The sequence below is a fragment of the Amphiprion ocellaris genome, chromosome 9 (genome assembly GCF_022539595.1).
Source record: "Amphiprion ocellaris isolate individual 3 ecotype Okinawa chromosome 9, ASM2253959v1, whole genome shotgun sequence".
In the NCBI taxonomy this organism is placed as follows: Eukaryota; Metazoa; Chordata; class Actinopteri; family Pomacentridae; genus Amphiprion; species Amphiprion ocellaris.
Window position 1 is genome coordinate 27,695,308 of NC_072774.1, and position 14,960 is coordinate 27,710,267.

The window sequence follows — 14,960 nt, forward strand, 5'->3', positions numbered from 1 at the left end:
CACCTCTTGCCCATTTTCAGCCCCTAGTAAGATAAATTCATGACAATTTTACACACCAAAAAAACTCTTCTCTTTTACTGTGCAAATTTATTGATTTATTGTTTTTTACAAGAAAACATAAAGAAGTACAACGGCCTCATTCCATTCAGATACCACCACAATCAAAGTCACACAACTCGGTAACAATCCTAAGCTTTGGTTTATGACTGTGGATTGAAATCAGCAAAGTACAGTAAGTATTTTATGAGAACATGATTGTAGTTGTTATTGCACTCGGATCTTTTAGACATCAGTAACATTCTCAAATAAACATCTAGATAAACAAGGTACCAACTAATATTTACAAGACAACAACAAAACACTGATTGGATAGAGTATCATCTTCACCAGTTCATGTGGGACTTTAATAAAGATAAACCTTGTATGAATAATTATTTTTCAAACAAATGTCAGGCTACTGCATAAAAAAGACACAGCATGTATCGCACTGTAATTGTAAAATGACATCCTTACTACATGCTATAATTTTACAAAACAAATCTCCAACATTTTCTTTTTTCACACATTAATTTTCATGACTCATAAATTACAAACACTTCAGATGTTGAATTGTCTAAATGGGTGACCCCGGCCTCTGCCAAAATAATTCAAGTGACAAATCAGTGGTTCTGCACTCATTGTGGCTTACTGGCTGCAGAGGAAAGTGACTCGTGGAGCAAATGCATAGATAAAACCTCTACGTAGTGAGGAGTATCTTATAATAGGAAGAAAAAATTAAATTACAGCTGGATTTCTTTAGAAGGACCATTACATGTTTCACTGCAGTTTACTGCCGTGTAGTGGTTCAGCTCAGTGGTTATTTATAACTTAACTTTTGCTGACATTGCAAGTGTATTCAGTTAAAAACTAAAAAAGAAGATGGATAAGAAAAATAATCCTATTATATATAAAGGTGAAATCCAGTATGGTGGCTGCAATATTTCCCTTTTTTGACTTCATTATTTCTTCATAACTTCATGAGAATAAAGCTGGTCAAGTTTGCTAACTTCACATCTCTTAAAGGGCTCTGCTGTCTGTGGCTACTGCAAAGATTCAGGACAACGTTTAAGGCTCAGGAAGTGGATCAATCCTCTGTGAAATGTTTCAGTGAGAAGGGAAATTTGAAGAGTACATCACAGCCTTTTATCCCTCGTGGTAGCACGCTACAGAATCACAGTACCGCTTGCATGACCTGTCCATATTGTCATCCAAGGATACAAAAAAGTAGAAATGTGGGTGCAGGAATCTCATGTTCGGGCCAATTTGTGAACACCTGGTGCATTGTGATAATTCTGGAGAGAGATGAGAGCAGAAATTTTGAATTTCTACAGTTTAGAAATCCAATAGTCAAACATGTATCGCTAATGATCTGCTTGTGAAATTAATGGAAGCACTTTAAGGTACGATAATCATAATCGAATAAAAGACTCTCACCCTCATGGCTGTCGATATCCAGGGCAGAAATCGAGACACTCTGGTATAGACACCAGGTTTCTTGGCCAGTGCGCAGCCGGTTCCCCAGCTCACTACTCCCAGCAGACGATACCGACTGGTCTTAGATAGACAGTCCTCTGCCACAAAAGGACCACCGCTGTCTCCCTGAGATCACAGATGATTGTAGCAGTTAACGCTCACATGTTGTCCAACCAGTAAACAGATTATCAAGGGATCAACACAGGGATGCACAGTGGACACACAGACATGAAATTATAAACTTACACTAAGAGACACACACAATGTATAAAAACACCAGTATTTATGCACCAAACTGCATAAACTCTGACCTGACAGGCATCAGTGCCTCCTTTGTCATAGCCAGCACAGAACATACTGGTGGTGATCTGGTTGTCGTAGTAATCTGGAGCATTACAGACAGCATCACTGATGATCGGGACGTTCGCTTCCTGGAGAACATCTGCTGCATGACCTGAGAGTGATCAAAAACTGTTAGAAAAACAATCATAGATGTTGAAAGGTTTGAGTATAGATTGTTACGTTTCCCAAGCGGGACCCCAGGAAAATACCCAGAACCCCAAACTTTATTAAAGTATCAAAAGGAAAACCGTAACGAAACAAAGAACCCCAACACAAATAAACCAAACAAAAGGTCACAAAATGGGTTCGGAAAGGTGATAGAGGTAGATTGCCTCTATCACCCACTAAGCCAGCCAAAATGGCTGGAAGAATTACAATAAACAAAACCAAACAAAAGGAGGGGAGGGTGAAATAAATGTGCTTAGGGTGTAAACACAATTCAAAGGGGCTTTATTTCTCACAAGAGAGCTATTTGACACCCGCTCTCAAACGAACAGAGAAATATGATGTGCAGTTCTCTGAAGTCGGAGCCCATCTGAACAGCTCAAGAGTCTGTCTTTTAAAGGAGTGTCACCAATCACTGCAGCAGGTGCGTCGGATGCAGCAGCTGTAGCCACTCAGCCTAATCAACCAGTGTCCCAACACTGATCACATAGACACATATGGAAAAACAGCAAAACAACACAAATTTGCAGTCACAAAGCCACAAAACAAGTTTGAAATGGCCAAAAATACAAGACACAAAACTCAAGTGAACTGATCAATGTGTTTTAAGCATTATTTCCTTCACTGTGGTCACTCAAGAATTAAAAAGTCCCCTCACAAACATATGGCCACCAAAATTGGGCAAGACACCACACAAGCTCATAACAAGATAATACTAGAAAGCAATAAGTTGGGTTGTATAATATCAATAATTTTAATGAAAGAAAGTCAAGAAATGCTATTGTCATTAGCAAAAATATTTTGCAAGGTACAGTAGAGATGTAATGAAATGTAGACTCACCATAGTATCCTACGTTTCCCCAACCTGTCACTGTTCCCATCTGTCCATCAATCAGTCTTTGACCATATGCTGGTAGACAAATAGGCTGGATGTATTCTACACACAAATATATATATATAAAAAAATCATATTAGACCAACTCACTAACTCCAGATCGTCCCTGCAGAAAGTTCAGCCTCTGCCTCCATTCAATTCATCTGTTCTTTCTGCTCTCACTAGCTCCTTCTTTATTTACACCATTTTCACTCATTCCAGATTCTCTTTTGTGACATTCCATGTTGTGACTTTCCCAGCTTTTCCTGTTTTAAATCTGCCTCTTTTCTTATTTTGCCTACATTACCCTCATTAAAGGTGCATTTCTAGCTCTAAAAACAAAGAATAGAAGTTAAAAAACAAACACAGAGCCCTTGTAAACCAAACTGTCTGGAAGAGCACCACCCTTTACTGGCAGTTCAACCTGACACTTGACTTTTTATTTTTCTCCAGCAAACTTTATGCTGCTTTTGTATTTAAAAAAGCAAACACTAGATGTCAGACTTAACCTACTGAAACAATGAGTGTCATCCTCTGCATTATAGCACAGAGCCATGACAATAACCAGCGCACTGTCTGCCAAATATCTGTAAAAAATATATATTTTAACAGCATCCCCATATTATAAAAATTACTGTAAATCATATTTCATTTTAATTTCAGAAACAAAGCCAGTTGCTGCTATTGACATTCATGTATTCCTTATCAGTGTTCATACTGTTAATGTTTCAACTTGTCATTTTCTTAAAGAAATTGTTACTTATTCTGTGCTTTGGTCTTGTTTGCAGTGGTCTTGCAAAATCTATGGTTTAGGAAAAATAAAACCTTTAATGCGAGTCTAAATCACACTTGTAATTCTCCAGGGATTCTAGGACAGGCAGAAAACATCAGAGACTGCCGCTGGTTACGTTCTGTTCAATCCTGACATAATTATGTCAGATAAAAGAGGTTTTGTTCTGCTGAAAATTACAAAACTGGACACCTAAACCGGGCAGATTATCATGATGACTGCGTCTCTGTTTCCCCATTTCTTTGCTATTCCTTCTCTCTTTCCTTCATCATGAATTCAACTGTGCAGACATACAGCGTTTCCTGTTTCACAAACGTGCATGCGTGTCCTTGTGCCACTGTGTCCTACCATTGAAAGACAAAGGCTGGGTGAGGGCCAGAACAGCTATGTCCCTGCTGTTGTCATCAATGTTAGCGTCTACGAAGGGCAGGTAGCTGCTGTGGTAAACGATGGTCTTCACTTCTGCCACGTTAGCGTTGACGGGTTTATTGTAGATGGAGCCCAGCAGCACACGCCAGCGATTAACAAAGCGATACCGCCTGGCATAGGAAGTGGAAAAAACACAGAATGTAAGGTCTTACACACCGTTTTTCCATTCTTTACTTCTTCAGCTCTCCACACGCATAAAGAGTCATAGAAATTTCCATATATTCATCATCTTAAAGACAGATGGAGCAGACATGTTTCAGCAGAACAGTCTGATAATGTTAACATGATGATTTCTGCGTCTCTAGGGCAAGTTAGAAACAAAATTGTTTCTAAACATGTTGAAACTAAAGTGCATTCATACAGAAAAAAAGATCTATATTTAAAATACCGGCATGCATTTTAGTCATGCTGAGGAACTTACATTAAACCAGATTTTCCATTATTGACATCCATAAACGCAGCAGTTGTTTCTGTGTAACAATAAGCTGTGTCACCTACTCTGGGAAGCAGTGAGCAGCGGAAACAATCCAGCGGTTAGAGATGATCGATCCTCCACACTGATGAACGCCATCGTACTGCAAGCTGACCTGCCAAGGCCAGCTGCCCTGCCTTGCATCCACACCACCAACTATACGGTCTGCTGCAAAACTACGCCTGCCGCAGTCTTCCAAGTAGAGACAGGAGAAAGAGATTGACAGGAAAGGAGAGAAAAATAAGTTTACAGCCTAGGTAAACTGTAGGTGAAAGATTTAAACTGACAAGGACAAGAGAATAATGACAAAACATGCGTAAAAGAGATAAATATGAGAATACACATAGATAAATAATATATAAGCAAACAGAAAATAGTAAGCTGTAAAGAAAACATGAAGAGCAACATCAGAGAGAAAGAATAAGCTACGCAAACAACAAGGTGCATGAGAGGATGACAAGGCAATGTGCAGACAAAGATGAGAGGTGGGTGTCAGGTATCGGTGTATAAAGTGTGCCAGTGTGTCAGGCAGAATGAGTGTAGATCTTAGATCTTACCTTGGCACAACAGTGTGAGAACTTCCCTGCTCTCACAGTCGCTGCAACAAAGACAGACAGAGTTAGTAACAGGCTGACGGAGAAAAGAAAACATCCAAACCCAAGTTAGTGTTCAGCTTTTTTCTGTGTTAACCAAGTGACAGAAAGGCAAAGAGCAACAGAGAGGACAGTGTGGTAGAAGGACTGCTTGGTTTGTTACCATGGGAACAATGAGTCTTTGATTTTCTTTCCGTAACTGAGTTCATCCTGTCTGACGCAGAAAAACTCGCCACCGTCACCACTTGCCTCTGGCACTGATGTGACAGAATAATTCACCACACTGAAACACACACACACACACACACACACACACACACACACACACACACACACACACACACACACACACACACACACACACACACACACGTTAGTCCTCTAATATATTATCCCACATGAAAACACTCAGATAATTATCTCACCTGATGAATCCCACTTCTTCACAGCTGATGCTGGCTAAAAGTTCATTGGCTGAGGAAGAACACACCTGACGCCACCTTTTCTGAGTGGAGTCGAAGATTCTAAGACGCTGGTCGGCTGAATTTACCTGAACTGCAGAGAGTGATACAGGCCAGGGTGCTTTTAAAACAGTGCTGGTACAACAACACACACTGCTGTAATGAAAATTTATTTTATCTAACATTTTTCTTCACATAATTGTCTTTACCACTTTAACCTTCTAGTTCTATGTGACGTTTATTATGGCAATGAGGGATAGACCGATTACCAGACTGGCAGATTATCGTGGCGGATATTTGGCATTTTTCAGATTATCGATACAGGTAGTTTTTATTGATCGACTATCGATAAACTAAATGAGTTACTTCAGGTCTGTTGCAGCCTCCTCTCTCCGTCTGTCGTTACTCTGTGCTCTGAGAAACGTCTCTCAAGCAGAGAATGCAAAAACTAAACCAAAAATTCAAGCTGTTGCCACAAACTGGGAAATTAGCTACTCTCACAGCAGCTAAGGCTACGTTAACAGCAAGCCACAGATTAACCTGAAACTGTCTGGAAAACAGTAATTAGTAAAGCTTTAAGATGCTTTTATTGAGCTTAGTGGACAATGGACAATGACTAAACAGTGAAATATTAAGAAAACAAAGAAGAACAACAGGAGACAAACTGATCAATCTCAGTCCATCCACATAAACAGAGGAGAGCGTCCTAATTTAATCACTTCTATTTCCATTTTACATATTCAGTTAAAGGCATCCATATTAATTAAGAAGTATAGTTATTAATGACAGGTTCTCTGCTGTCATATTTGGTTAAAACATAGAGTTACTGTATATCGGCACAAAATATCAGTTATTGGTCTTTCTTGATTACCAATAATCAGCATCGGCTCTAAACAAACAAACTAAAAAATAAAACAAAACTAACAACATATTCGTCAGTCCCTCTTGATCAGTATTAAAAATCTAGTATTAGATTACTTAAAAATCCATGAATTTTAAACCATCAGTCGCTTACCATCATACAGGCCTGTGTCTTCTTCCATTGTGCAATACGTAACTACAGAGAAATGCAGAACACACGCATCTTTAAATATCACAATCAACAGAACATCATCATTAAATGTGTGACTAAAATGTGTGTGTGTGTGTGTGTGTGTGTGTGTGTGTGTGTGTGTGTGTGTGTCTGTGTGTGTGTGTGTGTAGTCTGACCTACGGCCCAGACGGCTGCTCCAATGGCTCCCAAGGTCATCAGTGTTATGCAGACCCCGACCACCCGGCAGGGGGTCAACACACAGGTCAGAGAGATCTCCCTGCTGCCTGTAGACACATTCATACATGCAGAAGTCTACATAATCTCATCTGACAGAACACATACATAGACACACCCATGAACACATATGTTAGCACACATGCAGTATACAGCAGCACTTTAATGTTATATAACATACAAGCACACTTGGCTGAGGAGAAGAGTGCGGTGATGAAATCAGAAGAGTAAACATTAAACTAAAGTTAACTGTGTGGTTGCTGACATACTATGATGCATGCAGGTATTTGGCGAAATAATATGTGATAAGTTCAGACTGCTAGTGTTTAATTTGTGGTCTCTTTTCTAAACTCCTAGGCCGCCCTACAGCAAACATCTGTGAAATGACTGGTTTCAGCTCTTTGCCCTGATGTGATGCAGCACATCCCCTGGCACAAGCTGAAAAGTACAAATGACAGCGATTAGATCAATAGTCTAAAGTCTAGCGTTTCTCCACAAAGCAAGTACAAACTCTTAAACTAGGATATAGTGCCATGTCTGTCGTGTTGCCTGCATGCGAATGTTATTGTCAGCGTGTCCCTTTCTGCCCCTGTTATCCTCTGAGTTCGTCACGTAGAACCTCACAGTTAGTGCACATTTTTCATTACACACAAGAAACGGAGTGAAAAGCACAGCTGTATTTAACATTAGCAAATCAGTCCAGGGGCATGACTTCAAAGATCCCTGTATTGTGCAGACTGGCACTGTCATAGCTGACATTTATTTCTATTAGTTTCTCCTGTCCTATGTTTGCATTGACAAGTCTGTCGTAAAAAAAAAAGTCCACTGATATTTTATACTCCTTTCTCATTTTCATTGTGTTTTTCTAGATTATCTGTTAATTATCGAGAAGACAGGAGCGTTACAAAACTGCATGTATTTCTGAATGTACAAAACTCCTCTTTTTATGTGAACTATCAGTCTGCTGTGCACATCCCTCATCATTAAACATGGGTCAGCTCCTTTCATTTCCTGTTATCAACCATTTGTACAAACACCTTGCCTATATCATCATCATCATAAAGGTTAGAGCAACAGTGCACACAATAGCAGGAGGTTAGGGTTACACCTCTTAACTCAGACAAATTGAATCAGATTTGAAAGCAGAAAATCACGAGTTCCATCTACCAAAACGTTTATGTGCTTAGCAAATCTGTCTGATTACATTGAATAATATATCCCTTTAAAGACCTTGCACACTTGGGGGTTTTCAGTTTTTATCTGACTAAATTTCTGCTCAAGTTGAATCAGGTGAAGCTTTGCTGTAAACTATATAAATACTTGTGTTTGCAAGAGTTCTCACAGCATCATTTTGGCTTGACATAGCAGTAAAAACACAAATGTACCTCACATTAAAAATGACCACATTCCATTTAGGTGAGCATTATGAATAATCCTTGTACTGTGCAGTCTTGCTCATTGTTGTGGCTTAACTGAACCGTTGTTTGCAAAATTTCCTGCTGACAAGTCTGCTGTGAAGAAGGTCTGTGTTAGTCAAGTAGCTACTTGTGTGTGCAAGTACGCACAGGTGGATGGGAAATTACATCAACAAAGTCATTAACCTTAAAGTCACTTGACCCTCCACGGCCGTCGATGATGCTCCCTGTGTGTTTTCAGCAAAGACATGTCAAAATGTCCACTGTCTGTAGATACTCTTGGACTTTTAATTGCTATTATAGTCAAAAATAATTGAGATTTTGTACCAAAAGTATTAGCTGAAGGAAGAAAATGCTTTAAGTCCCCCTCTGGCCATTGATTTAACAAAAAAAAGCTTGTTTTTCCATGAAAATCATCCCTTCATGGCTAAAATAGGTTAGATTTAACGCTGCGCTGTTGCTACTCCTGGCAGATACTTCACAAGTCCTCCTATTACTCTGTCCAAACACTGCAAAACTACTTTACATTTGTTTGACAATGGCAAGTTGCAAGATTGGAATAATTCAGCCATGCATGTTTGTACAGGAAACCAATTCTTAAAAAGAAAAATGATATGGAAGGCACCATCCTGCAAGTTGGCAGACTTGTTTCTTAGGTTTGTTCCACATGTGTCCTCACTACACTGCAGTTTTAAGGTGGAAGTCTTCAGCTATGGCCTTGACTGTTTCTTCTGCATGTGATAGGTCTGATGGCCATGTCGACAGGTTAAAAAAACCTGCATTGTACTGCAATGTAATCCTCAGTCCTCTGCATTAAGTGTGCTGACTTTATGTGGATTTTCTGTTCACCACAGTACATGAGACCGTCAGGACTGTAATACTAATACTGTCCATCTGTGTGCCAGGAAACAAGTGGAGATACTGTAAGTATATGACTGTCCAATCCAAGAAAACATTCTACAAGACCAGTTTCCTTCCTGCCCCTGTCTCTGTCCAACATTTCCCCTACACTCTCACATCGATATGTTATCAAAGGCGGGACGTTCTGTGATGCAGGATAGAACCAACATCAGATGGAGTGACAGCATTCCTACTCTTTATGACCCACTTGGATTCTGTTTTTGTTGTTTGTATGTAGATTTCTAAACATTATGGATTAATCTGTGGAAGTAAACAACTCAAGTGATGACAAGGAACCACTGTTGTACAAAGCCAATGATAGCATCGCACAGAAACTTGAGAGTTGTGTAGACCTTCTAATCCAGTGACCTTAACCTTCTTCTAAACTATCTCATCACATCTGCTCCCTCCCTCCACACCTCAGCCTCTGCCTGGCCACCTCCACCTCCATGTTCCCTGAAATTTAACAATCCTTTCTTGCCTCTTGCACCCATCTTTTTCCTTCCTCCACTCTCCTCTTTGTGCTTCATGTCTGCTCCTCCTCCCTCTCTGCACTTGTCATAATAATGGCCTTATTGTTCTTTTAAATTGTGATTAACAATGAGGACCCCAAAGTCAAAAAGAGATGGAGCAAATATAGACAGAAAACAGGTGAAGCAAAAAGGAGTGAACATAGTGACTATCACACATTCATTACGCATACTATCAGCAGGACATTCCTGGGCTGTGTTTGTTCGTTCACATTGTGTTTTGCTGGAAATACCACAACCATTCCTCCACACCTCAGCCCTAGCAGATAGACCAGCGCTGCCCAACCCACTTGTTCCCCAAATCCTTTCTTCTTTCTTTCCTGCTCTCTTCCCCATCACACAGCAGGTCAGAACAAGCGCTCTGTTGTGTCTACTTCTACCTGAGACCACCTTCTCCTGTGTGTGTGTGTGTGTGTGTGTGTGTGTGTGTGTATGTGTGTGTGTGTGTGTGGGTGTGTGTATAATGAGGCAGGATTCCTCTGATCTTCTGAAATCACTTTGGTGTTATGTGCTGATGGGTATGCTACAATACTAAAAGTTGGTGGAAAGCTGTTCGCGCATATGTCCACGTGTTATATTTCTAGTATTATATTATGAATAATGCAGAAGTTCTCCTTGGAGAGACTAAGTGGTAAAATTTTGCAATTATCGTAAAAGTTGAAAACAAAAATTTTCATCATATAAAAAGAAAACGTGACAACACAGCGAGTGTTGTGTAATAAATGTCGTTTTAAATTATATTACCTCTAAATACATCAGAAGGACAATTCTATAACATATAATAATACATTAAATTTATATAGCACTTTTCTATTAAGGTATACTCAAAGCACATACAATGAATCCATTATTCATTCACTCATTCTCACTCTGGTAGTGGTAAACTACATTTGTAGCCACAGCTGCAGACTGATGGAAGCATGGCTGCCAATCTGCGCCTACAGCCCCTCCAACCACCACCAACATTCATACACATTCATACACCAGTGTGAGTAGCTGCACTGGAGGTAAGGTGGGTAAAGTGTCTTGCCCAAGGACACAACAGCACATGACTAGGACAGAGCGGGAACCGAACCGCCGGCCCTTCGATCATTGGACGACCCGCTCTACCACCTGAGCCACAGCCGCCCCTATGGTAACCACATATAATTTCCAACATCTTTCTGTGGCAGGTCACACTTCTAAAGCTTTGTAACAGTTGACAACACCAAAAAAACATATGATCCATTCATAAAATTTTACTTTTAGCAACAACAATAATTAGCTTAATTGCTGAACAAAAATATGCAATTTCAGTTTTTGTTGTGATTTCATGATGCATTTAAAATGTATGGCTGCCACATTGTGCAACTGAACTGTTTGTTGTCATGGTTTCCTGCCAGTGTTACAAACAACGGCTGGCACTGGAGGTAAGAATGAATCATCACACTGAGTGCCGTTCATGCATTTTACTACAGCTTATTTCTGTCCTCAGCCATGAGTCACACGATACTCATTCTGTGGGATTCTGGGATAACCTTAACTCTGCAGTCATTCTGCCTTCCTACCACTGCAGCACCTCACTGCTGTTTGAAAAGTAGCAACTGTGTGCATCTGCCAGAGCTGAGGTGAGGAGGAATGGTTGTGGTCTTAATGTGATTGTGGAAAAACCTTTGGCAAAGACTTAAACAGAGAAGATCTCTTAGAAGTCATTGCCACATGGTATAAATCTTTTTGCCAATGGAGAACCCGCTTCTTATTATGAGGGTTAGTCATTTAGGTTCATTTGACAAAACAATTCCAGATCAAGCTCTATTTACTACTCTTTTCCAAAGTTTCCAACCACAACATGCAGTCTTCATTTGCAGACAGTTTGCTGTGTTGTGGTGAGGAAGGATCTGTTGACATGTGAGCACAGCAGCTGCTGTGATTTCACCCACAGCATGCAGGATTTGTTGTTTTTTGGTCTTAAATTAGGCACAAAAGTTCATTCATTACATTGGAATTTTGAATCTGACTGAAAAAAATGTCCTCTAACTAACATTTTTCGAGGCTAGGCTGATGATTATTAGATCTCCTGACCTACTGCAGAGTCAGCATCTATTGTATTATCCTTTGTCCTCTTTGCAGCACTGACATTTGGACTTCGGGAAACAGATTCCAAAACTCCTTTCAAATCAGGAAAATCTGATTTTTATTTATGTCTTCCATCAAAAACAAGGCTGAGCTTGATTCAACATATATCCCCTCCAATTTAAATAGGAAAAGAGTTGAAAGGGTTCGTAGCCCAAAGTGAACCTACATATAGGCGTGGCAGAAGTGGGATCGAGCAAAGATAACAGCACAGAAGCAGAAAGAAATCTCACACACATGTAGCGGTTGTCATGGCGGAACAGTAAAAATAAACACAATCATTGTGTGCAATAGCTATTAGCCTGATTAGACGGACGTCTTGTGCGTGTGTGTGAATGTGCATATTTGAGTTTCTGTACTTGTTCACACATGTACGGTCCATAGGCGCATCTCCATTAGGTAAACACAGATTGTTTCTGAAAATAGACGATGTCCCACCTAATCTTAGCTCAGACATAAACAAGATAAAACCACACCATTTGTGCCACTCCTAAGCTAAACTGTGTTTCTCCTGTAATTACGCACACAGCCTGATTCACTGCATCTGGGTGGACTCCTTTCAGTCATGCAACAGGAGCTAACAAAAGCAAACGTCTTACTGGCTGTGTTCAGACACAGAAAATAACTTACAGAAAATACACACAGAAGAAGGTGTGCTACTGAGAACAGCAGAAGATATGGGAATGATTTTGAGCTGCAGACAGACTACTGGCTTCTTTCAGCTTCCACCTAACTTGCCCCTGGTGTATGGTAAGCAATGCTACTTTTTAACTTTTGACAGATTTATGTGTTAAAAACAACTAAAGGATGAATGTGTTCAAGTTTCTGTGTCTACAGATATTTGAAAATGTGTTCTAGGGTAAAATATTTTAACATAAATCTAAAAATACTGAGTTGTGAGTGAACATTTTCACCACAACAGTGTATCATAGTTTGTTTAAGTGCTTTCTAGCAACAGCAAAATAAAGACAGTAATCTTATCTTTCCTTCCATAACAGCCTCATGGAACTTGCAGTAAACTCATCAGGAGCCATAAATCTGCAAAATATTTGGCCAACACTTAAATGCTGCACGGCATATCAGCTCATGCCAAGTAACAGGAGGACAGATGTGAATTTTCTGGCTTCCTTTTAATAACAGGTTTCACTGCTAATGGGGGTGTGTTGGAGTAGTGCAGGAGAACTTCATGTTAACAGAGTTGAGGTTACACTGAGTTATTTAGGACTGATAAAAGAACATGGACTGTGGATATTTCTGACTCCAGTTATCATCGACTGTCTATTCTGATTAGGGCTTAATGTCACTGAATGACAAATTTATTAACACCAGTCCAGGTATATGTTTTCCAAGCTGAAAGACAAAGCTCAAAAATAAAACCAGTGCACATCAGAGCCAGGCAGCTTTGAGCAAACCAGTTAATGGTTAACTGTCTTGTGGTCTGATGTCTGTTCCCAAACACAGAAAACAGTCAGCAGGAGCTGCAGCATGACCAGCACATCATTTTAATCAGCACATGTGTGTGTTTGTCTTAGCAGAGAGGGTTTATGTGTATGTATTATGAGCACTTACCCATCTTCTTGCCTGTCACTACTTTCTCAGCATACATATGTACAGAAGCACAGGGTAACAGCAGGATATGATGAGGGTCCTTTCTCACTTCTGTCAGTCTCTCCTTGACTCCTCTGGGCGGGTGGTCCAAGCCCGGGGCAGTTCCTATTGCATGATAATATAATAACAAAAGTCTTGTGTGGAAAAATACCACAGGGTAGATAATAGTGCATTGCATGCTTTAACAGTTATATACATACATACATACACAAAAACAAGACTGAATAACTGCTACGGCAACAACTTACAAATATTTTCATAGAGGATTAATCTGATGAGTATTTTCTCAATTAATCCATTAGTTGTGTGGTCACTAAAATGTTAAAAATGGAGGAAAATGTTAGTCACTGTTTCCTAAAGCCCAAAATGAAACATTTGCATGCCTTGTTGTTTTGTCCACAACCCAAAGATAGTCAGTTTACTGTTATAGAAGAGCAAAAAGAAGAGAAAATGATCAAAGATGCTGAAATCAGATACCTTTTTACTCTTAAAAAATGACTCACACCATTAACCAGAATAGTTGTTTAATATAGTTTAATAGTTGCAACTAATAGATTAATCATTGTGATCTTCATTATAAAGCCTACACTACATGTTTATTACTTATATTTTTGAATGTTACCTAAAGTCTGCTAGATGTTTCTTTAAAAGCAGCTATTTCCACTCTGTGTTTACTTCATTCTGACAGAACTAGCACATATACACCTCGTCCTACTCCTCCAGGTCTACTAACAACTTATTATTGTTTGTATGTGTATCATAATTACAAGTGATCAAGTTTCTCTTGTAACTACAGATAACTGGATGGTGGGTTAAATTTACCAGTTACAGAAGATACATGAATTCAAATGAGGCAACTGAAACATTGCAGTTAGCTGTGTAGACTTATAGTAAAATAAATCACTTTAAATTAAAATTATGTAATAGTCAAAAGGCTTATGATTTCAAGTATTGATCATAATTGTGTGACTTTAGTGCTGTAAGCTGCTTTATGCTATTTTTTCTTGGGACAGAGATGGTTAAATTGGTTCAACAGACCAAAGGGCATTTTAGAAGAGTACACTACAATTAACTATAATGTTGAAATAATTAAAATGACAGTTTTACTTCAGAAAGATGTCACATTACCTTAATCAAGGTAGTTCAAAATTAAGCCTTAGTTTAAATGTCTTTTCATACAAGACCTAAACTCACTCTTCAAGTCTCCTTCCAGAAAGTGACTCACCTGTATTTCCTTTGCTGCAGGTGGAGTCTTGGTTTTCCCCTTTAGACAAATATTCTACATATACACCCTCTTTGTTTAAAAAAACAAACAAACAAAAAAAAATAACAAAAACAAAAACAAGAAGCAGACAACTTGTGTCTCGAAGACCGTTAAACCGGCAGCACAGATAAATCCAAGTTTTCAGTAAATCCCCTTTTTTTCTGCTCTTCACAGGTTACTGACCCCCAAAGGGAAAAAGGGGGGAAAAGCTTTCTGCGGCAGTTTT

General features: G+C 39.4%; 1 protein-coding gene across 2 annotated transcripts; it reads right to left on the minus strand.

The window, feature by feature from the left end:
- Positions 1 to 59: 59 nt before the first annotated feature.
- Positions 60 to 14,831, minus strand: hpn (hepsin). 2 transcript variants are annotated; one of them, XM_023276853.3, is made up of 13 exons: positions 14,696 to 14,831; positions 13,432 to 13,575; positions 6,848 to 6,955; positions 6,654 to 6,695; positions 5,603 to 5,732; positions 5,341 to 5,460; positions 5,142 to 5,182; positions 4,611 to 4,776; positions 4,032 to 4,222; positions 2,861 to 2,956; positions 1,824 to 1,966; positions 1,474 to 1,638; positions 61 to 1,331 (listed from the first exon to the last, which is right to left on the minus strand). In XM_023276853.3, exons 2-13 carry the CDS (start codon positions 13,466 to 13,468, stop codon positions 1,287 to 1,289), a joined length of 1,284 nt encoding a protein of 427 aa, XP_023132621.2. In that variant the 5' UTR covers positions 13,469 to 13,575; positions 14,696 to 14,831; the 3' UTR covers positions 61 to 1,286. The 2 variants fall into 2 exon arrangements, with proteins under 2 accessions (XP_035807168.2, XP_023132621.2); XM_035951275.2 differs by lacking the exon at positions 2,861 to 2,956 and having other exon boundaries at positions 60 to 1,331.
- Between the last annotated feature and the right edge of the window lie 129 nt (positions 14,832 to 14,960).

Coding starts and splice junctions, on each gene's coding strand:
- hpn (XM_023276853.3), bottom strand. CDS start 13,468: ATGTATGCTGAGAAAGTAGTGACAGGCAAGAAGATGG. Junction 5,733..6,653: donor AGACACAGGCCTGTATGATG/GTAAGCGACTGA, acceptor CACTCTCTGCAG/TTCAGGTAAATTCAGCCGAC. Junction 1,639..1,823: donor GAGGCACTGATGCCTGTCAG/GTCAGAGTTTAT, acceptor CTGTGATCTCAG/GGAGACAGCGGTGGTCCTTT.